Source organism: Colletotrichum godetiae (assembly GCF_030913485.1).
Source record: "Colletotrichum godetiae strain CBS 193.32 chromosome Unknown BDP55scaffold_4, whole genome shotgun sequence".
Lineage (NCBI taxonomy): Eukaryota > Fungi > Ascomycota > Sordariomycetes > Glomerellales > Glomerellaceae > Colletotrichum > Colletotrichum godetiae.
In genome coordinates, this window is record NW_026851252.1 from 231,315 (window position 1) to 259,212 (window position 27,898).

The window sequence follows — 27,898 nt, forward strand, 5'->3', positions numbered from 1 at the left end:
ATGGTAGTCTCAAATTCCCGCTTCGACACGTTCCAGAAGCTGCAGTCCGAGTCGAGTGGCCCGGAACCAATTTGAGCTTTTGAACTGACCCGGTGGTCCATTGATCGGGGCCGAGGAGCGCGACCTACCTATCTGTACACAGTAGTAAGCACAAAGTACAGCATGTTGGCGCAAGAGTGGGAGGGGCCGGCTCGACGGGCGCCAGGGAAGCCCTTGTCGACCGAGCGTCCAAAGTCGAGCAAGGTTTCTGGTCGGGCTGTTTCAAGTTCGCACGACGACCTTGGCTCCAGCGAGGCGCTCATGGCGCCGCCTCCTGGCCATCGGTTGGCTCAAGAGGATTGACGGCCCTTGGCATCGCATTCGCTTGTCCTTGTCCGAGCCAGGGCGCGGAAAGTCCTCAGCGACGGAAAGCAAGCTGGGCTCTTCATGGTTACTACCCAGTAGGCCAACATTCAAGGCCTCGGGCCTGAGGTCGAGGTTCAAAGGGAGTGAGAGGGAAAGTATCCGCAGCGTCCACGTCGAAGAGAAAAGATCTGCAGGGCTGAACGCTGCATCTGGATCACTGCGCATCTGCTGGTTTATTGCGTTTCTTCAGACCCAGATCATCCCATGAGTAAGCTGGCATTGCCTATCCTCTCATTATTGAACAATCCGATGTTTGAGAAGCAAGGAGAACTTGGGTTTCGAGACAGTCAACCCCAATGGGCCTGAGCGCAAAAGGATAACTACACCCCTTCACTGTAACATTGAGGTAAATCTGAAGCATGAGCCGCCAGTGTCGCAAATGGATGGTCCTCTGGAGACTGGTGCTACGCACTTGCGGGCCACATCTGGCCAACTGTTTGGCAGCTTTTCTCTGTCGCATTCGGTGGACAGTTCAGACGCAGATTTGCTTTTCGGCCCCATCGCACACATCGAGGTGAAAGTTCCCAGTCTTGTATCGCAAACATACTAGGAGTGAGGGATACCTATACTTGAGGAACGCGGGACCAACAATACGATCGCTCCCTTAAGAGTAGGGAGGTGTAGTAAATTCGACAGCAACCGGTACTTGCCTAGACATAGCGCCTAGGATCTGCAGTTTCTCGGTGACAACCAGGCCTTTTCTAGTCAAAGAGACATGCGGTTGAACTCGTGAAAATGTGTTGCTGGCTACAGCTGGTAATGCAATCCCCTGAAGCAAAACTTGTTAGGCTAAACCAACAGATTAACAGTGCCAGGGTACCGTAGAAACCCGAACGAGTATTCGTTGTTCAGCGGGTTCTGGCTGGCGAGCCAACCATGTTCCGTGCGCGATCGAACAGCCCACCAGGCTCCGCGAACGTGGGCGAGTTGTTGTATCCGTATTCGTAGTGCTTTTGTATCATTGGGTTCAGGGTCAGAAGTCGTCTCTTTTCCAATCGAAAAAGCACCTATCCGTAGGCCAGAGCGCCGTCGCGTGTGCATGGCTGCGGTGGAACCTGGCTCGAATTATGAGTCGATAGTTGCAAAGTACGTTGACTATGCGAAATTGGTTGTTCCTGCAAGACCTTGGAAGACAACATCCCAGACAATAGCGCTGACACTCAGGGTTCAGAGATGGGAGGGCGGCTGTGGCTGTCCTTCAAGACCGGGGAAAGACGCAGCGAGATCCTTTTCGGCGTGCGTACGGAGTACGGAGTACGTACACGCCAGACTCCCCATTGCGCCATTGTGCTTTTCCCATCGCAGGCTGAGTGAGGTGTGGGAACTTGAAAGGGCAGATGGCACCAGACAAGCCAATGGGTGAGTGCGCTGGACGACTCGGGCCTGAAGAGCGAAGACAGACTCGGTCGCAACTTTGGCATGAAAGAACCGATCGACGTCACGAATACCCACTACGGTGCCTCCCAAGTGCAGACGAGGACACTAGTTGGTGGCATGTAAGCGCCGCTAACTCGGACCCTGCAGGCCACCCCGGAGGGCAGAGATGTGGTTTATTGTTTGCGGCGACTCCAAAGAATGTGAGACGTGCTCTCTTTCTCTCTCTGACTCTCACACACACTCTCTATCTGTCAGCTGGTCTTGGTTAGCTTGTAAAAGACAATAGACCCGAGAGTCGGTCATGCGTAGGTATGTACGGGCAGTAATGGTCTTTGGAGGCCGTGGAAGTAATGACAGCGTTTAAATGCCCGATCGCGACCAGCGTTGAGGTGTGACATTGTTCGCTTCGTTACGTCCGCATTCGAACTCTTCCGTGGCGACAACGGGCTGACAGAATCGGCGAGCCAACCGCCAAGACCTACGAGAGAAAGTTGCCAGTTGCCGAGAATGCCCTCACCGTCGAACCCTCTTCGTTTTCAGAACGGTTTCAGAGCCAGTGGAAAACCGCCGTTCCAGTGATAGAGGTGTTCCCGAAATTATGAGAATGTCACAAATGTTGATGTCCCATTTAATACGACCGGCCGATGTTGATATTCCTGAGAAGAGAGAGACTAAGAGAGAGTGTGTGTGCGTGCGTGGCTGGCAGTCGTTCCCCGGTAGTTCAAAGTGCTGTGTGTCTCCGTAGCTTATTCGTATTAGCACATAGACAAGGTATGCTGGGGTAGTGTGTCTTGGACGATGCGCGCTTTGGGTAGATTGCCAGGCCGGCTCTCTTGTGTCAAGTGTCAGAGCTGTGAAGGAGGGTTGGTGTCAGTTCAGAGAAGGGCACCACGTATTATCCAGATGGAGTAGGGAACGAAACAACGCTAGAAATAGACCCAGAATAAAAATCTGTTTTGTTTGGGAATCATGAGGCCGAGCCTGAGCTTGTGCCGGTGTCTGAATAGAAAGAAATCCATATTGACGGTGGTTGTGTTGGTGCAAGGTTGGAGGCGGTGTGAGAAAGAGTAGGCAGTGTCTTTGTGTAGGCGATTCAACATGAGACGACGTTTCCCTGGCTTGCTCGAATACAGGTAGAGTGTAGAGTCGAAGAAGTGTTGTTGGAGTTCCGGCTTGCGTGTATTGTATCCGTACCAAAAGATCACAACTCTTTCTTCCCTAGTCCGGTGTAAGGTAGGGTAAGGCAATGTAAAGGTACCTTCAGGCTTACTTTGGGGACTGACTGCGCCAAGGTCAATCAACTTCAATGCGCCTTCTATTCATTCTTCGCCGCCCCTTCTTCTCTCCCTCTTCCGTCCAGAGTGTGTGTACGTGTGTGTCTCTCTCTGTTTCTCTCGCTCACTCGCGGTTGGTATGCCGGGTCCATAATGTGCCACCTACCAAATCAAGACAGTAACCCGTCACTCCATATACAGAGTAGGCTGTAACTTTGGATTCTCCAGGTTGGATTCAAGTGGTGAAAGAAGACAAAGAAAGACGAATGCACCGTGACCTGGGTGGCACTGGCACTTGCACTTGCGCTGGACCCACGGTCTGCTCTTTCCCTCCTAAAATGCAGTCTACAACCGTGGAAGGCGCTGTACCTCGTAAGGTACGGTACCAGCTTACCTTAGGTACTCCGTACTTGCCTTTTTTTTTTTTACCCACATCGTCTTGAGCCCAGGCCTTCTTCGGCGCACCTCCTCCTAGCGCGGTCCCGTCGTGCCCCCCTTGCCCTTCCCGTCCCGTCCTCACTGCATCCTTTCCTTCCCCCGAAAACCAGGGCCACCCACCGCCTCCGCCTTCACCTTTGCCTTTGCCTTCGCCTCTGAGGTGCGTTCCATCGTCCACCGTCCACGGTTCCATTACTTCCAGCTTGGTTTATTACCTGCCCACAGCCAGGCACCGTGCCTTCCAACTTGCCTCTACGTCTTGAGCCTTGACTCTTTCCAGTTCAACCTCTCCTTTCGATTTCATCAGCTCTACCTTCGGTTCCTTGGTCTCGTTCGTCACGGTCCTAGTTCCTTTTACCCATTTCCTTCCTCTTCTATTCCCTGTCCGGAACACACACCCATCCTTCCACACCCACACCCACACCACACACTCACACGCAGAGACGTAGGTAGGCGTGCTCAGAGTCAGTTTGTCTTACCTCAAAGTGCCTGGGCCTATCTCGTCCCTCTCCCCTCCTTCACTCCCCCTTCCCCAAGATCCCCAATCCCGGCCTACAAACACTCTGCAGCTGGATCTCTCCTCTCCAATCCAATCCCATCCCTTCTCCTCTCTTCTTCTCCCCTCCTACCCATCTTTACCATCGCTCCCTACCTTACCACGACAACAACCACCAGAAGGAAAAAAAAAAAAAAAAAAGGCGAGAGACATTGCATTGCAGGGAGGTGCGAAAGGCATTTGGGCGTCAATCAAGCGAAATCCTCCGATACCACCGAATAATCCACTTTCTATTGAGTCGCCCTGGAGCATTCCACACAAGGCCCCAAGACGACCCACGCTTTCCGCTTGACACCTCCGATTGTTAAGCTTCCCGTCTCCCGCTGGCCCCATACACATACAGTACGCACGCTATTCACTACCGCTGCGGCACCGCCAGACAGAACCTCTCTCCGTCCAAGTCCAAGTCCAAGTCGACTTCCGATCCAGGAATCGACTACCTTCAACTTTTCCCACCCGACGCCGACACTCCCCCATGGGATATATCCCGTCGCCTTACCCTAACGCATTCGCACTCAATATTACATATCGTCGCCGAACCGAGTCATTGCCGTCATCCGAGTCGCTCGAGCCCGTGAGACCTGCGCATTGATTCCCGACGTCCAGTGCAAACGATTTGCCTTCACCACTCCCCCTTCGTGCTGCCGTACAACTCTCGCTTCGACGGACTCGATAGACATCGCGTCAACTTTACACTAACCAGACTTTTTCTTCTCTTCTTTTCACTTGAGCATTTGCGCCGACTAGGACATTACCGAGAGTCCATCACTGATTTTCGATTATAAATGAACCTTCTGTAACGACTTCGCGTACTACGAAACGGCCTCCGAATTCTCCTACGTTCGACGATCGCATCAAGAGACTCCTATCAGAGACCTCTCGTTCACTCCCGATACCTGAGTCGATCATAACTCGGGTACGATCGCATCATAACGCAAATCATCATGGCTGGCTACAACAATAGACCACTAAGTTTCTCTGAGAGAAGAGGGAGCATGCTTAGCGACGACATGACACTCAACACCGGAAGCAGTTCAAGCAGCACAAGACTCGAGAAGATGCCTCAACGGCCGGGACACATTAGAGGCCCGCCCACACCGAGCATGTCCACTCCTGCTGCAGACTTTGACCAGCAGTTGACGGGCTCGCCACCTCCCCCGCCTACACCGGCAGCCTCCCCAGGCCCCTCGCATCACCAACTTGACTGGAGCGATGCGGCTGATGATGAAGACTTCTTTCTCGCCAAAGTGCGCCATCACTTCAAGAACTCTGGCGGTCCTCACCGCACTCGCCTCCTAGCCGACCTCCTGAATATGTGCACAAGTCAACAGCTGAGCTTCGTTCACCAGTTCGTCAGCCCCCTTCTCAAGAAAGATCCTTTCACGAGTCTTCCAGATGAGCTGTGTCTACGCGTAAGAAAACCGCCAATACCCAGTAGGTTCGCTTTGCTAACACTATCTCCAGATTCTTTCCTTCATAGATGACCCCAAGGTCTTGGCTCGTGCCTCACAAGTGTCCCGGCGATGGAGAGACTTGTTGAGTGACGATATGACGTGGAAGAATCTTTGTGTTAAGCATGACTACGGCAGACGCCTATCCGAAGTTGCTTCATCGATGGGCAGCGGATCTCGACCTGGTGCCCAGCCTCTTTGGGGAGACGACTACGCCAGCAGCAGTTTCCCGGGTGCGCTGCCCATGACGGCTCATGCCTCTGGATCCCGCAGTCTCGATGGATCTGGCAATTCAAGACCCAAGATGAGGTCTTACAAGTCGCACTTCAAGCAGAGATATCTCGTCGAGGCCGCCTGGAGATCAGGTGGCACTAGCACCACTAGAAACATCACTCAGGAGGGTGGTGTGGTTACCAGCTTGCACTTGACGCCCAAGTACATTATCGTGGCCCTTGATAATGCCAAGATTCACGTCTTTGATACCAAGGGCAATCAGCAACGCACTCTGCAGGGCCACGTCATGGGTGTTTGGGCGATGGTTCCTTGGGACGACATTCTCGTCAGTGGTGGGTGCGATCGCGACGTGCGAGTGTGGAACTTGGCTACAGGGTATGTTGAATTCGAACAATGCACCAACTCAGGTATGCTAACTTTGCCAGCGCCTGCCTCCACACCCTCCGTGGACATACATCAACGGTCCGTTGTCTGAAGATGTCTGATGCAAACACCGCTATATCGGGCTCGCGCGATACGACGCTTCGAGTCTGGGATATTCGCACCGGGTTGTGCAGAAACGTTCTTGTCGGTCACGGCGCCAGTGTTCGATGCCTCGAGATCAAGGGAGACATTGTCGTGTCCGGCAGCTACGATACCATGGCAAAGGTCTGGAGTATTTCTGAGGGCAGATGCATCCAGACCCTTCAAGGTCACTTCAGTCAAATCTACGCCATTGCCTTTGATGGCAAGAGAGTTGTCACTGGCAGTCTGGACACCAATGTCCGCATTTGGGACCCCAGAACGGCGTAAGTGCACTTGATACAATTTGTCTTTGTCTTTTCTTTGGTGTGCTAATTAATCTTAGTGAATGCCTGGCTATCCTGCAGGGCCACACATCCCTTGTGGGCCAGTTGCAGATGCGCGGAGACACCCTCGTGACAGGCGGCTCTGATGGCTCAGTGCGAGTCTGGTCACTAGAGAAGATGTGCCCCATTCATCGACTTGCGGCGCACGATAACAGCGTGACCAGCCTGCAATTTGATGATACTCGGGTCGTCAGTGGTGGAAGTGATGGCCGGGTCAAGATCTGGGATCTGAAAACGGGTCACCTGGTCAGAGAGCTTATTGCTCAAGGAGAGGCTGTCTGGAGGGTAGCTTTCGAGGATGAGAAGTGCGTCGCCCTGGCTTTGCGACAGAACCGTACCGTAATGGAGGTAAGATATCATTTTAGGGAACCCAGGTGATCCACGTTGCTAACCAAGATTGTCAAGGTGTGGTCTTTCTCTCCTCCTGAGGATGTCCTCTACGACCGTCCACTTTCTCTTCAGCAGCGAGTCCTGCAAGAGGCGCCAAACCGGCCCTTGAGCGCCATGCAGCTCGATTACAGACAAAGCCAGCCGACTGTTGCTGGGTCTAGTCGTGAAGCTGCCGGAAGTCAAGATGTCGACATGAGAGACGCTGGTCCTTCTACAGCCCCACTTCAGGGCGGAAACAAGACTTTCTTCCATGACGACTAGATGTGGTCGGTCAAACATTGAAGCCTCCTGCACGACACGACGGGGCAATTGGCTTTGAACGGCGATAGATATCGTCTCGAGACGGATTCGGTCGCAGGTGCACTGAACACCTGCGTTACCAAGGCATCAATGAGGCGTTGCGGTTTATTTGGTGATTGACGAAACCATACACGTCATGAAACGGTTATCTTTCACAAGCTCCCGAGCCTAGATTTGGGTGGCTAGAGAGACAAAGGTCCCGCCTTCTTTTTTTTTTTTGGAGTTGGTCAGGAAGCATCATGTGCATTTCAAAGGATGGCCAGCATGGTTTTTTTTGACAGCATTGGGGATTCAATTCAGTGGTTTAAATGGCGGCAATTGAAGGATTAGGACTTCAGGATGCGAACTCATGCAACTTCGAGCATGCGGTTTGCCTAGCCAAACTTTAATATACCCCGAGGTAGCGTGCTATAGAATTATATACCACCTCAGAACAAGTGTGATAGACTTGAGGCTCGGAGCTCCGGGTAGACCTGTGATGAGTAAGGTAGGTAGACAGACCTAAGGTACTTTTCCTCTGTATCCGTATAAGCAAGGTACAAAGCCGCTTCCATTGTGGTCCTTTAAATCGATTCTATCAATCAAGAGACGTAGCACATGAAGATGATAGAAGTGTTGGCCCCGTCGGACTTGATAATTTGTGTAATCAAGCATGTCCATTCGAAGGGACTCCGTACGGATACCATATTTTTTTCTACCCTGCTCTACACTTATCACAGACGGAGTAGGGGTTTGGGTTTTTGCGGCGATTGGCCCCATTGCTGGGCTCTGTTTCCTTGCTATCTCCGAAGGCCGCTCTCGCTTGTCCTCTGATTGCGAACTCGATGGGACCCCGTGCGAGAATATGACCGACCGTTGGAAGCCGGGCCCGCCAAAGTCACAGCGCCTCGAAGTTCACACCTCGCAAATCCCGTTGAGGCAGAGTCACGTGCATGTAAGCTAACCATATACGGACTAGTAGTTTTCAACAAGCAGCAGCTCCCTTCCCAACCAACGCCGCGATTTTTCGGAGCTCCAGCGACCAAATAATTTGTTATCACCCTCCTTCCCCCGAACCCTTCTCATCCTCATCGTCCGGAGGCTCCATCATCACCACCCCCACGATGTTCTCCCGCGCGATCAGGTTAAACAGAGCAGTGCCTCTGCGCACTCGCGCCCCGGCCACTTTTGCTGCTGCATCCCGGTCCGTCACCACCAACGCTGCATCGGCAACTTTGGAGAAGGGAGTTCCCCAGGTCAGTTTGCGCTCTTTTCCCGTCGCCACATTGGTCGGATATGCTGCGACAACAAAACGCCCTCGGATGTAGAGGCATGTCCAATTGCATCCTGCTAACCTAGTACGCCATTCTAGTCCGACGATGAGCCTTTCCAGATCACCCTGAGCGATGAGAGCTTCGAGACCTACCAGCTCGACCCCCCGCCGTACACCCTCGATGTCACGAAGAAGGAACTGAAGCAGATGTACAAGGATATGGTTGTTGTCAGGTACGAGCAATCCTGTCTCCGCAAAAACGCATTTGCCTCAGCTTTTTACTTACCGTCTGCGCAGACAACTCGAGATGGCCGCCGATCGTTTGTACAAGGAGAAGAAGATTCGTGGTTTCTGCCACTTGTCCACCGGTCAAGAGGCTGTCGCCGTCGGCATTGAGCACGCTCTTACCCGCGAGGATGACTTGATCACTGCTTACCGTTGCCACGGCTTCGCCTACATGCGTGGCGGCACCGTTCGTTCCATTATCGGCGAGCTGCTGGGCCGCCGCGAGGGTATTGCGTACGGCAAGGGAGGTTCCATGCACATGTTCACCAAGGGCTTCTACGGTGGCAATGGTATCGTCGGTGCACAGGTGCCCGTCGGTGCTGGTCTGGCTTTCGCTCACCAGTACACTGGCCGCAAGAATGCCTCTGTCATCCTATACGGTGACGGTGCCAGCAACCAGGGTCAGGTATTCGAGGCTTTCAACATGGCCAAGCTCTGGAATTTGCCCGCCCTGTTCGGCTGCGAGAGTAAGTTTTAGTCCCCTTGAAAGGCTATCATGTCCGTCTTGCTAATGAATATTTTCAGACAACAAGTACGGTATGGGTACCGCTGCTGCCCGTTCCTCGGCCCTCACGGATTACTACAAGCGTGGCCAGTACATCCCTGGTCTCAAGGTCAACGGCATGGACGTCCTCGCCGTCAAGGCCGCCGTCAAGTACGGAAAGGACTACACTGTCGCCGAGAACGGACCCCTCGTCCTCGAGTATGTCACCTACCGGTACGGTGGTCACTCCATGTCCGACCCCGGTACCACCTACCGTACCCGTGAGGAGATCCAGCGCATGCGTTCCACCAACGACCCCATTGCTGGCCTCAAGCAGAAGATCATGGACTGGGAGGTTGTCACTGAGGACGAGCTCAAGACCATTGACAAGGAGGCCCGCAGCTTCGTCAACGAGGAGGTTGCCGCTGCTGAGGCCATGGCCGTTCCCGACACCACCCCCAAGATTCTCTACGAGGACATCTACGTCCCCGGTACCGAGCCGCAGTTCATCCGCGGCCGCACCCCTGATGAGACCTACTACTTCCACTAAATTCCTGCGCATGACGAATCATTGTTTCCTAACCTTTCTGTCCTATTGTACAATACCTACTAGCTAGAGAGGGTGAAGTGGTCACAATCTGAACATGGCCAGGGTCTGCAGATATCCTCCTGGTTCGACAAGATTTTTGGTCCCCATTTGTGAAATCTGGCGCGCTGTGATGTAATAAGCCTGCTCGTGGAATTGAAAAGCCCGTCTCGGCACGGCGCACTTACGATAGACCGACAGCGGCCAGTCTTCTTCCAGTAGCATTAGGCCCAATCGGGGCGGTTCAGAAAACTTGCCCGAAGCGGCACAGCGATGGTCCAGGTCGCTGCCTGCCCATGTTGCCTAGAAAGTTTCTGTGGGTCCGTGCAGCTACGGGTCCTTTTCGCGTCACCAGGCAGGAGCTCTTAACGCGATGCTTCTGCTCCAAGCGCGTCGAGGCTCACCAGAGTCTTTCCACAACCTTCATGTCCGCCCTTCCCCGCCTTGTGAGCAATTCAGTCGGTCAAAGAAACGCGTTCCGGGCAGCGTTTCAAGGCAGAGTTCGACTATTCACTGTCTATACTCGACCAGATATCAAAATGGCGCCGAAGCAGGCGACGCTGGGGTACGTCAAGCCATCTCAGACAACGTTGGGGTGTGTAAAGGACAATCGATGCCCCTAGGACTACCACAGATGCAACGGACTTGACAACTCCAGCTATCATGTGGCTTACAAGAATGCCTGCTGACAGCTCTACAGGAAGTTCTTTGGAGCGAAGGGATCTAAGCCTGAGCCTCAGCAGAGCAAGCTGAGCTTCGCCACCAAGACAGCTCCGAAGGAGGTCAAAAAGGAGGTCAAGAAGGAGGACGACTCGGAAAAAGTCGCCGTCAAGACAGGGGAGTCTCCTCGTAGTATGCTTTGAATTCACACGCTATTTGTCTTATGTTTCAATTGACTAATGCACCAACTACAGAGCCACGGAAACGTACCAGAAGCCCGAGCCCCGCCATAAAAGCATCGAGCCCGAAGGTCAAGAATGAGGTTGTCGAAGAGGATGAGGATGATGAGCCTGCCACAAAGAGGCCCCGAAGAGGCCGCAAGCGTGTCATCGAGGACGAGGACGAAGATGAAGTGATGGGCGAAGCTCCCAGCAAGTCTCCTTCAAACTCACCGAAGACCTCTCAGGCCAAAAAGAACGGCACAGCGAAGTTTGCGAAGGCTGCAAACGCACCCAAGACTGCCCAATCGAAAAAAGTCGCCAAGTCCCCTACACCTGTCATTGAGGACGATGGAGAGGATGCCACGGAAACTGCGTCAGAAGATGACGCAGTCGAAGACGACGAAGAGGAGGCGAAGCCTTCAGCAGCGAAGAAGAAGACCTTGGAAAAGGTGCAGATGAAACTGAAGACCCAAACAAAGGACCCATACCCCGACTGGAAGGCAGGCGAATCAGTTCCCTATGCCGCGCTCTGTACAACCTTCTCCCTAATCGAGCTCACGACCAAGCGGCTCGAAATTATGGCACATTGCTCCCTGTTCCTCCGACAGGTCCTGCGTTTGACCCCCGACGATCTCCTTCCCACTGTTCTGCTCATGATCAATAAGCTGGCTCCTGACTACGCTGGCATTGAGCTGGGTATTGGTGAGTCGCTCATCATGAAGTCCATTGGCGAATCCACAGGCCGAAGTCTTGCAGTCATCAAGCAGGACCAAAAGGAGATTGGAGATCTCGGTCTTGTTGCCGTCAAGAGTAGATCGACGCAGCCAACCATGTTCAAGCCCAAAGCTTTGACAATACGAGGAGTTCATAAGGGTCTCATGGGCATCGCTACTGTTTCCGGCAATGGTGCCCAAGGCCGTAAGGTGGATGCCATCAAGAAGCTGCTGTCAGCAGCCGACTCACATTCTTCTGGAAAGGTGGACATCACTAAGGACAAAGGCGGCCCCAGCGAGGCCAAGTATCTTGTCCGATTCCTCGAGGGCAAGCTTCGATTGGGACTGGCTGAGAGGTCTGTTCTGGTGTCTTTGGCTCAAGCTATGGTCTTCCATGAGGCCGACGCCAAAGGTCAGGCTCCTAAGACAACAGACGTGGAGCAGGCCGAGGGTGTTCTCAAGACAGTCTACAGGTTTGTGGTTCGCTCTCACGATTGCCCGTATTCTCGTACTAATCATTCACAGTGAACTTCCGAGCTACGATGTCATCATTCCCGCCATGGTGGAACACGGCATCATGAACTTACGCGAGCATTGCAAGTTAAAGCCCGGCGTGCCCCTGAAGCCGATGTTGGCGAAACCAACCAAAGCTATCACTGAAGTTCTGGACCGCTTTGAGAACCAGACCTTCACCTGTGAATACAAGTACGACGGCGAACGAGCGCAGATCCATTATGTCGCGAAGTCCGCGGATGAGGAGATTAGTCAATCATTGCCGGGAGCTACGACAGCTGCAGCAAATGGTGTTGCTGCCATCTTTTCCCGTAACTCGGAAGATCTTTCCAAGAAGTACCCCGATATCCTTGCCAAGCTACACACTTGGGTCAAGGAGGATACCAAGAGCTTCGTCCTTGACTGCGAGACGGTTGCGTGGGATGTCGACGAGAAGAAGGTTCTTCCTTTCCAGCAACTGATGACGCGGAAGAAGAAGGACGTCAAAATCGAAGATGTCAAGGTCAAGGTCTGCGTTTTTGCTTTCGACCTCCTCTATCTCAACGGCGAGGCCATCGTTGAGAAGTCGCTCAGGGATCGTCGCGAGCTCTTGCTAAATGCCTTTACACCGGTAGAGGGTGAATTTTCTCTTGCTACACACATGGATGGACAGGAATTGGAGCAAATCCAAGTATTCCTCGACGAGAGTGTCAAGGCGTCCTGCGAGGGTCTGATGGTGAAGATGCTGGACGGCTCGGAAAGCGGGTATGAGCCCAGCAAGAGGAGCCGAAACTGGCTCAAGGTAAGCCGCTTGGATCCCTTACAGATGTCCATTGCGCCGATGATTTGTCGTGCTGACTGCATATTTCTAGATCAAAAAGGATTACTTAAGCGGCATCGGCGACTCGCTTGATCTCGTCGTGTTGGGTGCATACTATGGCAAAGGCAAGCGTACATCTGTCTACGGCGCCTTCCTCTTGGCATGCTATAACCCGTCGTCTGATTCGTATGAAACCGTCTGCAATATCGGCACGGGATTCTCTGAGGCCGTCCTCGAGGAACTGCACAAGCAGCTCTCGGACATTGTCATTGACCGGCCAAAGCCGTTTTACGCACACTCCTCGGGCGGGCAACATCAGCCCGACGTGTGGTTCGAGCCTCGTTACGTCTGGGAGGTCAAGACGGCCGATTTGACGCTCAGCCCGCGCTACAAGGCCGGGTGCAAAGAAGGTGTTGATCCTGGTGGTGAGAAGGGAATCAGTCTGCGCTTCCCGCGCTTCATCAAAGTGCGCGACGACAAGAAGGCCGACGAGGCCACGTCCAGTCGCCAGGTAGCCGAGATGTATCGCAAGCAGGAGAGCGTGACCAAGAGCAAGGGTCCTGCGGCGGATGATGACTTTGAGTATTAATTACATTACTTTAACTCTTTTCTGAGAGAGAATTGGCGAATTATGGCGTTCTTACATGGCTCTAGAAGGGATTGCAGTGCATGCGGGTGCTTCCGCCCGTCACGACGGGAAAGGGGTTAGGTTGGAGCATGGCTTTTAGTTTGCAAATCGCATACATGGGTACTTGCAAAATTTGTTCAAATAAGGAGACACATGCCATATCTTGTCACAACCGAATGACATATATGTACTTATTCGTCCAGTGTTTTTTTTTTTTTTGGCTCGGTTCTGCTTCTCTTATCTCGCATATCTCGCCGTCTCACGAGGAGAGACAACGCAATCCCGCGTGATATGTGTAAGCGTCGATCCAGGAAAAGATCTTGTGTAGATATACTTTGCGTTTGCATGCGGCCGCCGCGCCGGCAGATGCATGTGCATTCTTCGTCATTGTACCTGTGCCTTGCGTTCCTTCTTAAATTTCCGTTGCACACTCTTTTCTCTCTGGTTTTGCTTCTGCGATGGCCTTGCCACTTGCACAACCACTTGCATTGCCAAGAATAACTTGCATCGGACATTTATGAATGTGCAGATGACAGTTGGGTTGGTTTCTTTTATCTTTAAACGATTTCCCATCAGTAGACGAGAACAATATTGACATGATTGTCGGAAGATTTGTGTCATAAGATGTTTGTAGTTTGTAGTACCTTGATCCCACTCTATTTCGACAAGCTATACAAACACTCGGCCCCCGGTCGGGTTATAAAAGTGAGGCTCAAGAACCCAATACAATTCGGCTTTTAACCTTATCCGCTGTACGGATACAAAACTCGAAAGGGCCGGACGAAAGCTCTCTAAGCTCTAGCGACACCCCCCTTCTTACTAACGCCTTCCTTTGCGACCTTTCCCATACCGATGCCCTTCCTTCGGCCCCGAATCACAGCCTCCAACGCCTTACCGACGGCGGGCATGTCACCGAGCATGGTCAAGTGTCCGCGCTCGGTGCTGACACGCCCACCGCGCACCAGCTCGTACCCCTCTGGCAGCTGCGCCTCACGCGCGAGAACCACGCCGTCCCCGGCGCGGAAGATGAGGTCGTCGTAGGCTTGTGCATGGCAGATGGCCTCACGGCTGCTGACCTTGACGGCGTAGACCGTGGGGACTTCCTTGCCGTAGATGATGCCGAGAGGAGGATATGCGTTGGCCTCTGATAGAGCCGGGTTGAATTGTGTTTCTTGACGGAACCGCTTGACCTCGGCGAGGGTACGCTCGAGATAGGCGATGTTTCTGGCGCGGTTAGGGGGCGCTGGTGTGCCAGACGCCCCCTTTGTAAATGGTGATGGTTTGTTGCCATCTATCTGTGGGGTGATTCCTCCTTCGCGGACGTGCTCTACTCTCCGGGCCGCGTCGGTTATCGATTGCGGCAACACGTGATTTTGTTTCTTCTCGCTTGAGCTGCGACTGCGGACCGATAACAGAGAGCTGAATGTTGTAGACTTTTCCTTTGGTACTAGTGGGGGCAGCGGAGGCTCAATACATGGCGTGAGGCGATATTTGATCCATTCGTTTACGTCGTGAAAATCGATATTATACTCCTCTTTCGTGTCCTTGTTGACGAAGCAGAAGCCGTCGTCGGGCAGAAACACGAAGGATGTTCTGAGTGAGAAGTTGACCTGCGCAGTCAAGATCTTCTCGTTAAGGAGGACTGCGTCGCCGTCTCTGAGGGGTCCCAGGACGTTGACGCACCGCTGAGGTGTGCCGACGTAGACCACCCCTGAGAAAAGGTCCGGTCTCTGGTTGACGACGTGGCGGGTGATGAGGCCACCAAGGCTGTGGGCTAAAACAAGAGCACCTCTGGGCTCTTTCGAATCTCCTTGGTTGCATGGCAACTTTTCCAAGAACTCAACCATTTTGCGTGATAGTAAGTGAGGGCTCAGTCTCCAGTCGTAGCCGTAATCATGCAAACGTAACTTTCCTTTCCGAACGTTTTCGCAGGCGGCAATCTTCTTGAACAGCTTTCTGGAGATGTCGATGGGGCCGATATTTTGAAGCATGCCTGATGGAATGATGCGCTCTTCCATTGACTCTTCGTCTTCGGGGTCAAGGCCGACTTCCAAGTCCGCCTTCCTCATGTTGAGTCCGATTTTGACCGGAGCCCATAGTTGGTGATGCGGAGGCTCTGCTGACCGTAGAATCGAGCCACGGTAACCGCCGAGAATTACTATGTCCCCAGTCAACGTCTCCAGCACTCTGTCTAGAGTTGAGAGTCCGTCATTGTCAACTTTGGGTGCCGGGGCTTCGGGGATGGCCTTGCCCGTTGCGTCCTCGTTGAGTTTGAGCGACGATCCAAGTTTGGGTAGGCTTGGCATTTTGAACGTCGGTCTTTCGGGCAGACTGTCTTTGATTGCCTTCATCCTCACATTGGCCATCTCTCTGACGTGATCGAACCTGCCATCATCATCCCCGATTGAAGATGTGCGGGATAGTGAGTGGTACAGAAGCGAGTCATCGGATGTAACTCGCCTCAAAACGCGTGGTCTTGTGGTAGATGGTCTCCCAGATGATACGGAGGGGCGATTACCGGATGCTTCATTGGCCATCGTGTGCGCACGAGGAAGGCCGTTAGCGCCGCTGGAAATGGCAGCTGTGTTGTTATAAGGCCTTCTAGTCTGAGTCAGGGGAAACTTCCGCTGTTCAGTCGTCGTCGTCGATCTCGGTTCCGCCTTCTCTGCGGCCGCAGTAAAGAAAGATAAGGAGTTGAAGATTGCTGAAGGAGCCGGGAATGAAGAGAAAGCATTCGAAAACTTCTTGAGCGCATCGGCTCCCGTAGATGATGAGCGTTTGTGTCTAGTTTGACCAAAGGAGACGGATTCGAGAGCGCTCTTGGGCGCTTCACCGTCCCCACCACCAAATATCATGTTCCGTGGACTTGACTGCCATGGTGAAGGCAGGTCTTCCTTCGGGGCTGGCCTGGCTTTTTGGAGCTTTTGAGACTCTCGTCTGCGAGGCGGCGCTGGCGAGATGGGTGTGTCCGACTCGGTCTCGAAATTGGTAGGGATCTCATCGGGGAAGGGCGTTAGTTCTGGCGAGCTGGCGGAATCGTCACTACTCGTAATGCCAGGTAGGAAGAGCCCGGACGACTTCCTCTCTCTCTCCAATGCAGCAGCCTTCTCAGCTTTAGATGTTTGTGGTAGAGTGAGTCGAGTTGCAGCAACACTCAGTGCAGGTTGCATGACGGACTGGGCGCCATCCTGGTCATCGTCACCGTAAACCGGATCTTCAGACGGGACCTTTTCTAGGGTCGGAGACGGAGACCTCCTTCTTTCACTAACGCCTTCTTTTTGAGACATGGCCACCATCGTGAACTTTCCCGTCAAACGTGCTGAGAAATCAAGTTGTTGAATCGCGGGGTGTATAAGAGTTATAAAAGTCGCAATTTGCAGCCGGGCGTTCCGGGTGTTAGGTCAATGGCACATGCTCAATGGCCTTTTTGGGAAGAGTGAGAGTGGACACCCAGTCGATGCTGCACCGAGGTCAGTACGGGAGATTGACCTGAACAAGAGGCGAAAACCGACACGGCGAGGTAAAAGAGGACCTCAAAAGTCTGGGGAAAAGCTGGGACAAGGGCTGTGTGACCCAGTAAATGGGAAAGGATAGAAATGTGCCTTGCTGAGGTGTAGGGCCTTTAGGTTGTGTGTGTGACGAGATGGTGGTATTTAGAAACGATGATTAAGTACAACACTCCGACCTGAAAAGATGTAGATACGGCAATGACGAACCAGATAATTGGAGCAGGGGTAAGGGAAGCACCGCGTAGGTGATATAAGAAAGAGAAGCTAGCGGTAGTAAGGTGCGTAAGGTAGCCGTACCTTTCTACTTAGAAAAGCAGTGTACCTAACCGCGTATCTATACGGAGGGCAACCCACGTGTGTCCACTTGTTCCCGTCCTACCTATCCATAAGGACTAAGGAATGTACCTTACGTTTGACGTGCGTGCGTGCCTTGCCTTGACAGAAAACTCGATGGAGGAAAGGCAAGGCACCACCCTCGCCTCAGTCCGAGGTGTGGGTAATAGCCAACACACACATACACACAACCGGAAGACTGGAGCACGGAAGGGAAGCTTGCTGATGTTCTTCCCGCTGCGTACCGTAGTAGTTGCGTTGACGGTAGGTGCTAAAGACCAAAAGTCTGATATGCACAGAGCTGCGCCTCCCTCGCCCGGGAACCAGGGGCATCCTTTCTCGGTCGTACATCGTACAGATCGCTGTCAGGAAGGGGCTCAGGCTCGCGGTGCCAAATGTCGAAAGCGGCTAGACTAGAGATCGCTGTGTGTTCATCTCACTGCTGTTTCTTCCGCGCTCGACCGACATTTGCTTCGCCATACCGGACCGTCCTTTCTGTCAGAGAGGCACGGGTAAGGGCAGTTAATGAAAGGTCGTTGCGCGGACAGCTGTGCTTTTGCTCTGTCAAGGCCAGTGTGTGGGACGTGGAAGAAGCCATGGACATTCTCTTTTCCTTCTTCGTCTTCGCTCTCGTCTTCTTCTCCGCCGTTGCTGTTTTGAATCAGGGGCGCTCTGGCCGATCCAATCGCATGGGTGTACCCCGTCCCGCGTCCAGGTTGAGGCTGCGATTCATTGACTGAGCGAGTGATGCTTGTTTTTAGGTGTAGTAGTCAGCGGGCGTATCTTCTTTCCCAAGGTTCTTTCTTGCCCACCTATTTCTTCTGCCCCTAAGGTACCTTACAGAGTAATGCCACTGACATAATCACATGCGCCGTCTGAGTGTTAGCTTCTGCCCCACCATGTCTTAGCCACCAATTGGAACCTGCGTCATTGGCCAATGTCCATGACCCACTTGGTCGGCCGGCAGCAACGGACCCTGCGGCACCCGATGATCCGGCATTGCCATGTCGATCGGCCCAACCTAAGCCAGCCTGTCAGGCTTGCTCGTCTTGTCGATTTGGCTGGTTGACTCTGATGCCTATAATTGTGGAGGGGATATGGAGAAATGCTATCAGCACCAACGGGTAACAGGAGTGTAGGACGACAGGGAGGACACTAATGTCACATGTGTCGACATAAACATCCATCGTCGATTCACCATGAATGCATAACTGTGATCCAAGTAGATGGGTATCTATGTCTCTTCGCCTAAGATGCCTTCCCGCCTTGATACTTGAGTACGGTGCTTGAAAAGCATACCCTCGGGCATCTGAGAACATGCGGATATAAGGTGTTCTTAGCAAAAGTAAGCTCGGTCGAATGGCCTGATGGTAACCTCAAACTTGCAAACTTCGAGGATCGAGGATCCAGATTGGCCTGCTTGGACGTTCCATGATGATTCCAGATTCCAGATTCTTTGCTTGGGCTGATATGCGGTGCGCCCGACGCAGCAATCTCTCCCGAGCCAGCCAGCACAAAGCACGTTTCTACCTTGCGCTTCGTGGCTTTTAATTTCACCCACGGACGGAACTGGAGCCTCAGTGCTGTTTGGACTTTGGACTTTGGACTTTGGCCTTTCTATCAGATAAGAATTCTTATCGCCCCACTAATTGCCAGACACATCTGCAGGTGCAGCTAGAGACCTTACCCGCGCTGCACCTGCGTCTCCCGAGGTATCTTTGTACCTATGAGGGACGTCATTGCTAGGCCAAGTTGCCAACCCAATGGAAATGGAAGCCTCACCCGCCCGCGGCCGCGTCTGCTACCGAATGTTGGCCGGGCTTCAATGGCGCCCCCCCTGCCCCGCGAAATCCAGTGCATCGTCTGCGATTTGCAAGGACTTCGTACGGAGCATGCAGTACGTGAGGCAAAGTACCTACCTATTATCCAGCATCCAGGTAAGGACAGGGTAGCTCAAGGAGGCTTAGACCAAACCGCCTCGCCAAACAGATTCCCCAACGTCTTGTCACAAACACAAACAAAACAGTTCTCGAGCTTCGTTTCCCACCTTCCGTCACTACTGTCGTCGTCCCATGCATTGCCCTGTTTGTTGAGCTTACTCTTTGTGCTCCCCCCGGCTGGCCTCGTCTCGCAAACATTCCTCCGGGCTCCCTGATCTCCTCCATCTATCCGAGCCGTGTAGAGTAATCTCCGAAGCTATGACTACCCTTGAACCTCGCCAACCTTACACCGACGCCGAGCTGCGCCAGCTGTACCCTCCACAGCTCAAGCTCCAGCTCGTGCAGATCCTCCTCCGCCATGGCGAACGAACTCCCGTCACGTCTCGATTCTCCAACACCGGCCTTCCAGAGTACTGGCCCTATTGCAGTGTCGTTCGCCACCTCCGAGATGCTGTTCTCGACCCGGACACCGGTAAATACTCATACCTTGATTGGAAGAGGCGTCTCGAGGGTTTCGCTTCTCATGACAATCCCGTAATCATTACCGGCCCCAATGGCGAGCTTGACGATATCTGTGATCATGGCATGCTTACGGACCGCGGCCGAGAAACCACGCACCACCTTGGAAGACGTTTTCGTGATCTCTACATCGATCGGCTCGGCTTCTTGCCTGCAGACCTTACCGACGCGGAGTCTCTGTACCTTAGGTCTACGCCGGTCCCGCGAGCTCTGGAGTCTCTCCAACAAGCCATCTCTGGCCTATATCCAGCCAGGCACCGGGCTCCTGATCTCCCCGCGCTCACAATTCTAGGGCGCGTACCACCAGACGAGACTCTCTTTCCCAACGAAACCCACTGCCGGCGATTTCGTATTCTCGCTCGTGCTTTCGCTCAGCGGACTGCCGACCGATGGAACAACACTCCAGAGATGGCTTACTTGAATAAGAAGCTCGGGAAATGGATGGAAGAGGGTCAACCCATCGCAGTCGATTCTAAGCCAAGGTTGAGCGGTATCATGGATACCATCAATGCATCACGCGCACACGGCCCGAAGACGAAGCTACCCTCGGAGTTTTACGATCCCAAGGTACTTTCCATCATCGAGAGAATTGGCGTAGAAGAATGGTATAGCGGGTACGGCGAGAGCCAGGAGTATCGCACGCTTGGCATAGGTGGCTTAATGGGCGATATTGTTGCTCGTATGGTCGGAAGCGTCGAACGCAGTCCGGCAGACGGAGCATACGAGATCAAGCAAGCCAGTGCTGAAGCTCCCAAGCCTATCAGATTTGGCATGAGTGGCTGCCACGATACTACCCTCGCGGGTATACTAGCCAGCCTGGGTGCCTTTGGTCCAGACAAATGGCCTCCTTTCACAAGCCATGTCGCTGTTGAGATGTTCCGCGATTCCAAGGTCCCGCCGAGTCAAACGCAAACACCCAAGAATGGGAGATGGTTCGGCTCATGGTTCTCCGCCGGCCGTGCTAGCACAACGGCGCTTGGTGCGGCTCCGCCAGGCATTGGTCGTAAGCCGACCCCCGCATTGACAGATGCCGAGAGGAAGCAGCTAGATGGTTACTATGTGAGGGTTCGGTACAATGACGAACCGGTGACTATCCCCGGCTGCAAGGCTGCCGGCAACCATCTTGAAGGCGATGAGTCCTTTTGTACTCTGGTAAGTTTCCAGACCCCGCTTGTGAGATGATTGCGCGTAGCTGACCTGAGCCCAGGCCGCTTTCAAGTCTATTGTCGACAGGTACACACCTATTGACTGGAAGAACGAGTGCCGTGGGAACATTGATGCGTCCGCCTTCCCGGTCAAGCCGGAGCCGGCAGGATATTAATGATTGCCATAACCGCTAAGTGTTACTAAGTTTATTGTCGAGAGAGAAAGTAGTGATAATTGCTTCACAGGATAGAAGAGAAAGTGTTTTGTCCATAGACAAGTGGCAGGTCACCGGACCCCGAGTAGTGCCACGCTCTACATAGAGCCATAGCTTTTCCGTTAAATTTCTCCTTCTTCGTTGATGTTTGTGTCGAGTGTGTCGGAGACCATCCTTTCATGGGCGCTGTTATGTACTCGTGTTACATGTCTGTTTAGAAGTAGAGATCTTTTGACATTTATGGCCAGGATCCTAATACAGGGTCCATTAATCTAGAAGCTTATGTTTTAATCAAAGAGTATAGAGACTCTTGTAATAACGCCCAATATAATCGCAGGTTGTTCGTGTCGAATGAAACGTCGTCTTCCGTCATCTTGCGCAGTTTCGCGCTTGCCATGATCGGATTTTGTACGTGCCAAGAGCTGGAGGGGGCCATCTCGGCATCCGATATATCCCAAAAAGCTACTAGGGCTGAGATGCTTCCCAGAGGTGTGAATGCCAGCCTTAACATGCATGCTCGGACATTGGGCGAGTGACATCTGCACGCCTTACGTAGGTTAGTGCCCTTGAGCTATGCCCGGATTGCGCTAGATGATGAGCATTGCGATCGTTGCAGCCTGTAGGGCTAGGGAATATGAGTTTATTGTCCCTTGCTTCGCTATCTTCAGGGGATGAAATGTGGTGGTGCATCTTCGCGTCGAGTTGTTGAATATAAGTATAGTGTGGAATGGGGCGGCAATATATGTGGGTTGTTCTTCAACAGGTAAAAATGTTCTCAATGTTTAGATATGGCGGAGGTGTGATAGTTTAGGAGATGATGATAATGATGATAACGCTTTTGGAGCTTGTATGAGATTAACGACAAGTCGTCAGAAATCACCTCTCTCGGACACGTTCAAGTTCATTGGACAATGAAGCCATGATCTTCAATGCAGAGTATCCAAGACTCGATCTTTTACTCCGTCAAATAGCGTCTGCAATGATTTTCTTCAAGTACTCAAGGAGAGACATTCAATTAAGGACGGAAAATGAGAGGCCTGTGTCGGCGTTGCGGGAGGCCGCCAGGAGCGCAAAACGCGCCAACGACAAGTCATAGCTCCAGACATCGCGGGGTAGTAGGCTGTCTCGAAATAGCCAAGCTCCAAGACGACATTCATCGACAGTCTACAACAAAGACAGGTCGATATCGTCTCCAGCCAAATCAAAGACGCCGTCGCGCCGGGAGCTCTCCTCTCTGACCGGGGTCCGTCGAATCGCCGGGCGCACGTGGACTCACAGTTGGACTAGCTACGCAGTTAGCCCAGCTGCAGGTAATATCGCAAACCTCAGCTGGTGATGGTGTTGTAATTGTTGTTGGCACTGGTTGGGAGCGAGTTCTGCACCTTGAGAGCGCGCAGTTACCCCTGTCAAGCTGGCGGGTGGGGTACCGCTGTACCGGAGTCCAGGCCGATCCACCGTCTCCATCCAACCATTGGATGCACGGGTGGGGCTCCAGTTGACGTCGCCGGCAGCGCCGAATCCATGGTAGGAAGTCCCATCTGTCCCATTCTTCCGCTACTTTGGGGAAGGAAATGGACGGGAACATGGCGAAAAGGGACGGGGGGGAGGGAGCCCGATTCGTCTCAATTCACACCAAAGCACCGGTTCCCGACGTGCCTGCTTCCAGTCTCCAGCTCCAGACCAATGTGATGCCATGCCGAAAAAACCGGGCAGGTCTACCTAATGTGCAACTACAGCAGGAAAAAGACGCCAGCTCTCTCTTGGTACCGTCCCATGTTTGCTCAAATCAGGTTTCTTGGCAGAGCTAGTGCCGCCAAAGCTCTATGAGCTCGACACCTTGAGTACCTACCTACCTTGGCTGTGGTGGGGTACCCGTACGACGACGACCAGAGACATCAAGAGGAGTGTCACCGGCTTTCCTGCGGATGAGACTATTGCGTGCCTTGCTCGCTCGCACATCACCGCTGGCACGTTGGCGCTGCCGACACGTCAACTGCAAGTTCCAGTACGCCCGTTTGGATGGTACTTCTCGATCCCACCTTTCTGTTCGAGGGATGCGTAGATGTGTCTCCGGAATGACGACATAACGGTGGACCAGGTGCCATTTACCCGTGCAAGCAACTCTGTACCAGACTTCGAGATGATAGCTAACGCCTTGGTTGCTATCAATTCTTCACCCACGACAAGACGCAAGAGACGGCATTTACTCTCGCTCATGACGATACTTGCCGGGCTGACCGTGAACCCTTTCTTCTCCTTCGCCCGCACAGGAGGGGAAAACCAAGGATCTCGTCGGATATAGTCCACTTTCATACAGTTCTATCCCGCAGCCTGGTCCTGCTCTGCCCGCTTAGCCATCTAAGACATACCCCTCCAAAGCTGAAGGGACAACATCTTGGCCTAGTCCGCCTTGGTCCTAGGACACGCATACCGCAAGCGCTTCTCCAATTGACGTGCCAAGTGGCGCGACATGGTCCAACGTCTCCCAAATTACCACCCCATGGTCCCCATCCCCTTCAGCTAGACAAGGCAAAGACCGGTTTCTCTGAGTGACCAAACAAGCTTCCTACTACACTTCTCGTTCCTTCTTTCCTGGCCCCCAACTCCCGAGTCCCAACAGGCGGATGACGGGGTGCCAGGTATGGCGTAAACGTGCGTCTTCCTAGCGTGCGACCCTCGCTCGATCGACCACTGCCTTGTCGATCGAGGAGGGTCCCGGAGAGGCCTACGGGGATGGTTGGAATAACAGGGTCCAACGCATGTGAGAGTGTAATTGGCATCATGGCACAGCCTGAAGTTGATCTGGATTCTTAAATACGCTTCGACCCCTCAATCTGATCGAGTGCCATTATAATTTATAGAACCATCTTATCATCATCCCCATTCCAACTCATCTTACAACCAAAAACCACCTCCCAATCTTCACACAGCAATCATGTCTTACGGCGGCAACGACGACGTAAGTGATACACCTAATACACAATACTCGAGCCTCCCTCACTAACAACGTCCCTAGTCAAACTACGGTTCCTCCCGCAGGGACAACGAGGACAGCTACGGCACCTCTGGAACCACCGGCGGCTTCGGCTCCTCCACCCGCGACAACGAGGACTCGTACGGCTCCTCGCGCCGTGACAACGACAACGACAACAGCTTCGGCTCCTCCACCCGCCGCGATAATGACGACTCGTACGGCTCCTCCAACACTGGCCGCAGCGGCAATGACTCCACCTACGGCTCATCTACCCGTCGTGATAACGACACTTCGGACAGCTATGGCTCATCGGGCCTGAGCTCATCTCGCAAGGACAACGACACCTCTGATAGCTACGGCTCGTCCCGCAAGACAGACAACGACTCCTACGGCTCCGGCAACAAGAGCTCGTCCTACGGAGACGACTCCACCTCCTCTAATCTCGCCGGCGGCGATTCTCTGTCGTACGGCAACACCAGCTCCAGCCGTCGCGACAACGACAACTCGGATAGCTACGGCTCCTCCGGCAACACGGGCTCCTACGGATCCTCCCGCAAGGATAACGACAACGACAATAGCTACGGCTCCTCCACCACCCGCCGTGACAACGACGACAGCTTCGGATCGTCAGGCAACACTGGCTCCTACGGCTCCTCCCGCAAGGACAACGACACCTCGGACAGCTACGGCTCTTCCGGCAACACGGGCTCCTACGGCTCTTCCCGCAAGGACAACGACAACGACAACAGCTACGGATCGTCTGGCAACACAGGCTCGTACGGCAGCAGCAGGGACAACGATACCTCTGACTCGTACGGCAGCAGCAACAACAACAACAACAACAAGAGCGGCGACAGCAAGGTCGGCAAGTTCCTCGAGAAGGCGGGCGACTTGCTCAACAGCGACAAGCTCGAGTCCAAGGGCCAGTCGAAGCGGGAGAACGCCGGGTACGGAAACAACAACGATGACTACTAGGTGCTTCTAGTAGCTTTCTCGTGGTTTGTACCGGAATGTTGGTGGTGGAAAATATTAGTGTCTTGAAGAGGATGCTTCCTGTGTAGGAGCCCTCTCTCATCTTTGATGATGATTATGTACTAGCGAGCTCTGAATGAGATATTAATACCATTTGAACACTACTCTCGTATTTCATCCCAATACCCGCAAGTGAGCAGTAGTGACCTTTAATGAGTGCCTGGTAATCCGCGTTGAGTACATGATCTTCTTCGGTCTCGGAGCTTACTTGGGCCAGGTGATATGTACGGTGGGCCCAGCTGTACCATCTTCAAGTCCATCCCAAATACAGCAGGGACCAACTTACCCCCATGACAAGTGAGCCGTACAAAGGGGGAGAGTGAAAGTCACAACCCTATAAGAATGCTCCAAATTTCAATGCTCATCATGCTATGCTATGGAAACACCTCGTTCCATTCACGACATCCCCTCTCAAGAGAAGAATCACACCACTCAGGTCAACTTCTTGGTAACCCTCACAAGCACAACCCCATCCGTCAGCCGTCCCTCGCAATCCATGAGATGCACGAACCGATACCCAGCCCTCAACCGATCCAACCTCACCGCCGCCCACGCAGCTAAATCATCCCGCCCAATCTCATCGTCCCTAACGGTGAACCTCACAAACGTCAACGCCTCCACCACGCCCGGCACACCGGAGAACTGCAACGCTTCGCCCTTGAAATCCGGGTCGACGCCGCGGTTCGATTTCGTCTTGGCCTTGAACTCGCTCTCGCGCTCGCGGCCGTCGTCTTTGATGTGCGCGCCTGGGAGGCGCTCTTCGGGGGACTCGACGTGGATTTCGACCTTTACGTAGGGCTTGAAGCCTGAGATGCGGGTGTCGCCGGGCGGGAGGGGCAGGTTTTGGGCTGCGAGGACGTCGATTTGGAGGTCGAGGGTTTTGTAGGTGATTTGCGGGGTGGTGGGTGATGCTGGGTCTGGGGTTGAGCCGGTTTTGAGGCATCGGTATCCTGTGGATTGATGTCAGTTTCAATATTCTTTGCGTGCTTGGGTGTTTCATGATAGCGAGGTATGAAGAGGCCAAAAGCGTGAGACAACTGGAAGAAAAGGAGAACCAACCCTCGGGCTTCAAAACATAACCCTTGGTACCCGCAAACATGCCCTCGTTGAGCATCATCCCCTCATCCCAGTTCTGCCAGTTCAGCGCGACAATCTGGATGCCCCTCCGCCAGAAGACGGCCGCGTCGAGGTTGGATGACCCGATGCGCAGGCCCGACGGATACGCGCGCATCAAGTAGTGCCGATTGTGGTGGAAGAGCGCGTCGCCCTGCTTCTCGTGCACCTCCATGACGCCCTTCTCTGACAGCGAGAAGATGTGCGTCGGCATCGAGGCCTCGGGCTGCGCAAGGGACTTGAAGGACACGCCGCGGGTGTAGACGCCCAGCCTGCTGAGCGCCTGGATGATCTTGGAGGGTTTCGCGGCCTTTTTGCTTTTTGGTGGTGCTGCCGGTGGCGTGGTCTTTCCGTCTTCCTCCGAGTCGTCTTCCTGTGCGTCGGTTGCGCCTGCAATCGGCGGCGGTGCGTACTTGACCTTCACGAGAATCTTGCCCATCAGGTCCGCGGGGCGCGGCAGCTCGGGGGCGTCTACGTCGGGGGTGGGGACGAGCAGGCCGGCCCACGTGTCCTCCATGATCTTCACCATGATCTCCTGCTGCTCGGCGCTGCAGTGCACCTCGAGACTGACGATGAGGGGCGTGTCAGCCGAGTGGAAGCCGTAGTCGCGGATCGTCTCGCAGACGTGCCGGAAGGGCACCTCTTTAGTGAGGGTATAGCCGTGGAAGACCTGGGGCTCGATGGGGAACATCCTCGGCGAGGGAGTCTTCTGCAGCGGCGGTTGCTCCATTCCGACTGACGTTTCCTTCGGTGTGGCAGCAGCGGTAGCGGTAGTGCTCTCAGGGGCAGCAGTGCTCCCGGTGGCAGGGACAGAGGCGGGAGCTGGAGTGGCAGAGGCAGCAGTACCGGCTGACCGAGCGGTAGCCGTCTCCGTCGGCGGGCTCGTAGATTTTTCAATCCTCTCATCCATCTTCTTCCCCAACGAAGTCTTCTCCAGCCTACTCGCCAGAGAACCGGGCATCTTATCCTTGAGCATCGCAAGCTTGCTCCTCTTCTCCTTCTTCGGCTTAGCTTGACCCGAGGTAGCAGCCGCAGCAACGGTCTCCTCATCACTGCTACTCACCGAGGTACCATCCTCATTGTCCGAATCATCGCCGTCCCAGACGTCAATCTCGATGCACCGGCAACCCCTCACCAGCACGTTTCTGTAGGCGTCGGTGCTCGACTCGCTGTACAGCTGGTTTCCCGTCAAGTAAGTGTTGTGGCTGGAGCTGATGAAGTAGCTCGAGAGCGGGTACGACAGGTCCTCCTCGTGGACGGGGTGGGTGATGGCCGAGGCGGACGAGGTCATGTAGTCAAGGAAGCCGTTGAAGTCGAGTTCCTCTGGTGATGCTGACGCTTCAGACGTGTTGGCCACCAGGCACTCGGGCGTTTCCTCGGCCTGGACGTTCTTGACAAACGAGGCAATCTGCTCCTTGTGCCACTTCTTGTCGTCCTGGCCGGCGTGGACGTTGAAGATCTTTGTCAGGTGCGGTATGACCGAGTCGCCGAGCGTCTTGACGGTGCGCTCCGTCTCGCTGGCGCCGCCGCCGGCCTGGTACCGCAGCGAGGGCTTGGAGGGGTCCGATGTTGCGGACACGATGGTACCCTGGGGCGGAGGGGGAGCTGCCGCTGCGGCTGGCACTGCCGGTGCCGGTGCCGGTGCTGGTGCTGTTGGTGCCGTTGTGTCCGCCATGGTCTGTGTTTGCGTGGTGATGACTTTGA

General features: G+C 53.8%; 7 protein-coding genes across 7 annotated transcripts; 5 read left to right on the forward strand and 2 right to left on the reverse strand.

Moving 5' to 3' along the window:
• Positions 1 to 4,994: 4,994 nt before the first annotated feature.
• On the forward strand, positions 4,995 to 7,234 carry BDP55DRAFT_723835 (WD domain-containing protein; the record flags this gene model as incomplete). Its single annotated transcript, XM_060578804.1, has 5 exons — positions 4,995 to 5,462; positions 5,515 to 6,110; positions 6,161 to 6,523; positions 6,583 to 6,931; positions 6,989 to 7,234. 5 exons carry the CDS (start codon positions 4,995 to 4,997, stop codon positions 7,232 to 7,234), a joined length of 2,022 nt encoding a protein of 673 aa, XP_060434905.1.
• Positions 7,235 to 8,296: 1,062 nt separating this feature from the next.
• Positions 8,297 to 10,012, forward strand: BDP55DRAFT_646308 (pyruvate dehydrogenase E1 component). The gene is made up of 4 exons (XM_060573696.1): positions 8,297 to 8,508; positions 8,625 to 8,758; positions 8,823 to 9,277; positions 9,336 to 10,012. The coding sequence occupies exons 1-4, from the start codon at positions 8,377 to 8,379 to the stop codon at positions 9,842 to 9,844; spliced, it is 1,230 nt and encodes a 409-aa protein (XP_060434906.1). The 5' UTR covers positions 8,297 to 8,376; the 3' UTR covers positions 9,845 to 10,012.
• A 140-nt stretch (positions 10,013 to 10,152) lies between these two features.
• Positions 10,153 to 13,633, forward strand: BDP55DRAFT_646311 (DNA ligase I). Its single transcript, XM_060573697.1, has 5 exons — positions 10,153 to 10,445; positions 10,581 to 10,717; positions 10,795 to 11,947; positions 12,000 to 12,768; positions 12,839 to 13,633. Exons 1-5 carry the CDS (start codon positions 10,177 to 10,179, stop codon positions 13,373 to 13,375), a joined length of 2,865 nt encoding a protein of 954 aa, XP_060434907.1. The 5' UTR covers positions 10,153 to 10,176; the 3' UTR covers positions 13,376 to 13,633.
• Positions 13,634 to 14,067: 434 nt separating this feature from the next.
• On the reverse strand, positions 14,068 to 17,052 carry BDP55DRAFT_257900 (uncharacterized protein). The gene is made up of 2 exons (XM_060566314.1): positions 16,947 to 17,052; positions 14,068 to 16,874 (listed from the first exon to the last, which is right to left on the reverse strand). Exon 2 carries the CDS (start codon positions 16,708 to 16,710, stop codon positions 14,206 to 14,208), a length of 2,505 nt encoding a protein of 834 aa, XP_060434908.1. The 5' UTR covers positions 16,711 to 16,874; positions 16,947 to 17,052; the 3' UTR covers positions 14,068 to 14,205.
• Positions 17,053 to 19,454: 2,402 nt separating this feature from the next.
• On the forward strand, positions 19,455 to 21,036 carry BDP55DRAFT_723839 (histidine acid phosphatase; the record flags this gene model as incomplete). Its single annotated transcript, XM_060578805.1, has 2 exons — positions 19,455 to 20,867; positions 20,923 to 21,036. 2 exons carry the CDS (start codon positions 19,455 to 19,457, stop codon positions 21,034 to 21,036), a joined length of 1,527 nt encoding a protein of 508 aa, XP_060434909.1.
• A 2,905-nt stretch (positions 21,037 to 23,941) lies between these two features.
• Positions 23,942 to 25,190, forward strand: BDP55DRAFT_646323 (uncharacterized protein). The gene is made up of 2 exons (XM_060573698.1): positions 23,942 to 24,034; positions 24,092 to 25,190. The coding sequence occupies exons 1-2, from the start codon at positions 24,011 to 24,013 to the stop codon at positions 25,022 to 25,024; spliced, it is 957 nt and encodes a 318-aa protein (XP_060434910.1). The 5' UTR covers positions 23,942 to 24,010; the 3' UTR covers positions 25,025 to 25,190.
• Positions 25,191 to 25,513: 323 nt separating this feature from the next.
• Positions 25,514 to 27,869, reverse strand: BDP55DRAFT_542218 (phosphatidylinositol-specific phospholipase C; the record flags this gene model as incomplete). Its single annotated transcript, XM_060568291.1, has 3 exons — positions 25,514 to 26,031; positions 26,141 to 26,918; positions 27,006 to 27,869. The coding sequence occupies 3 exons, from the start codon at positions 27,867 to 27,869 to the stop codon at positions 25,514 to 25,516; spliced, it is 2,160 nt and encodes a 719-aa protein (XP_060434911.1).
• Positions 27,870 to 27,898: the final 29 nt, after the last annotated feature.

Coding starts and splice junctions, on each gene's coding strand:
- BDP55DRAFT_646311 (XM_060573697.1), top strand. CDS start 10,177: ATGTTGCCTAGAAAGTTTCTGTGGGTCCGTGCAGCTACGGGTCCTTTT. Junction 10,446..10,580: donor CCGAAGCAGGCGACGCTGGG/GTACGTCAAGCC, acceptor ACAGCTCTACAG/GAAGTTCTTTGGAGCGAAGG. Junction 11,948..11,999: donor GTTCTCAAGACAGTCTACAG/GTTTGTGGTTCG, acceptor AATCATTCACAG/TGAACTTCCGAGCTACGATG.
- BDP55DRAFT_646323 (XM_060573698.1), top strand. CDS start 24,011: ATGTCTTACGGCGGCAACGACGAC. Junction 24,035..24,091: donor CTTACGGCGGCAACGACGAC/GTAAGTGATACA, acceptor CAACGTCCCTAG/TCAAACTACGGTTCCTCCCG.
- BDP55DRAFT_646308 (XM_060573696.1), top strand. CDS start 8,377: ATGTTCTCCCGCGCGATCAGGTTAAACAGAGCAGTGCCTCTGCGCACT. Junction 8,509..8,624: donor TGGAGAAGGGAGTTCCCCAG/GTCAGTTTGCGC, acceptor ACGCCATTCTAG/TCCGACGATGAGCCTTTCCA. Junction 8,759..8,822: donor AAGGATATGGTTGTTGTCAG/GTACGAGCAATC, acceptor CCGTCTGCGCAG/ACAACTCGAGATGGCCGCCG.
- BDP55DRAFT_257900 (XM_060566314.1), bottom strand. CDS start 16,710: ATGGTGGCCATGTCTCAAAAAGAAGGCGTTAGTGAAAGAAGGAGGTCT.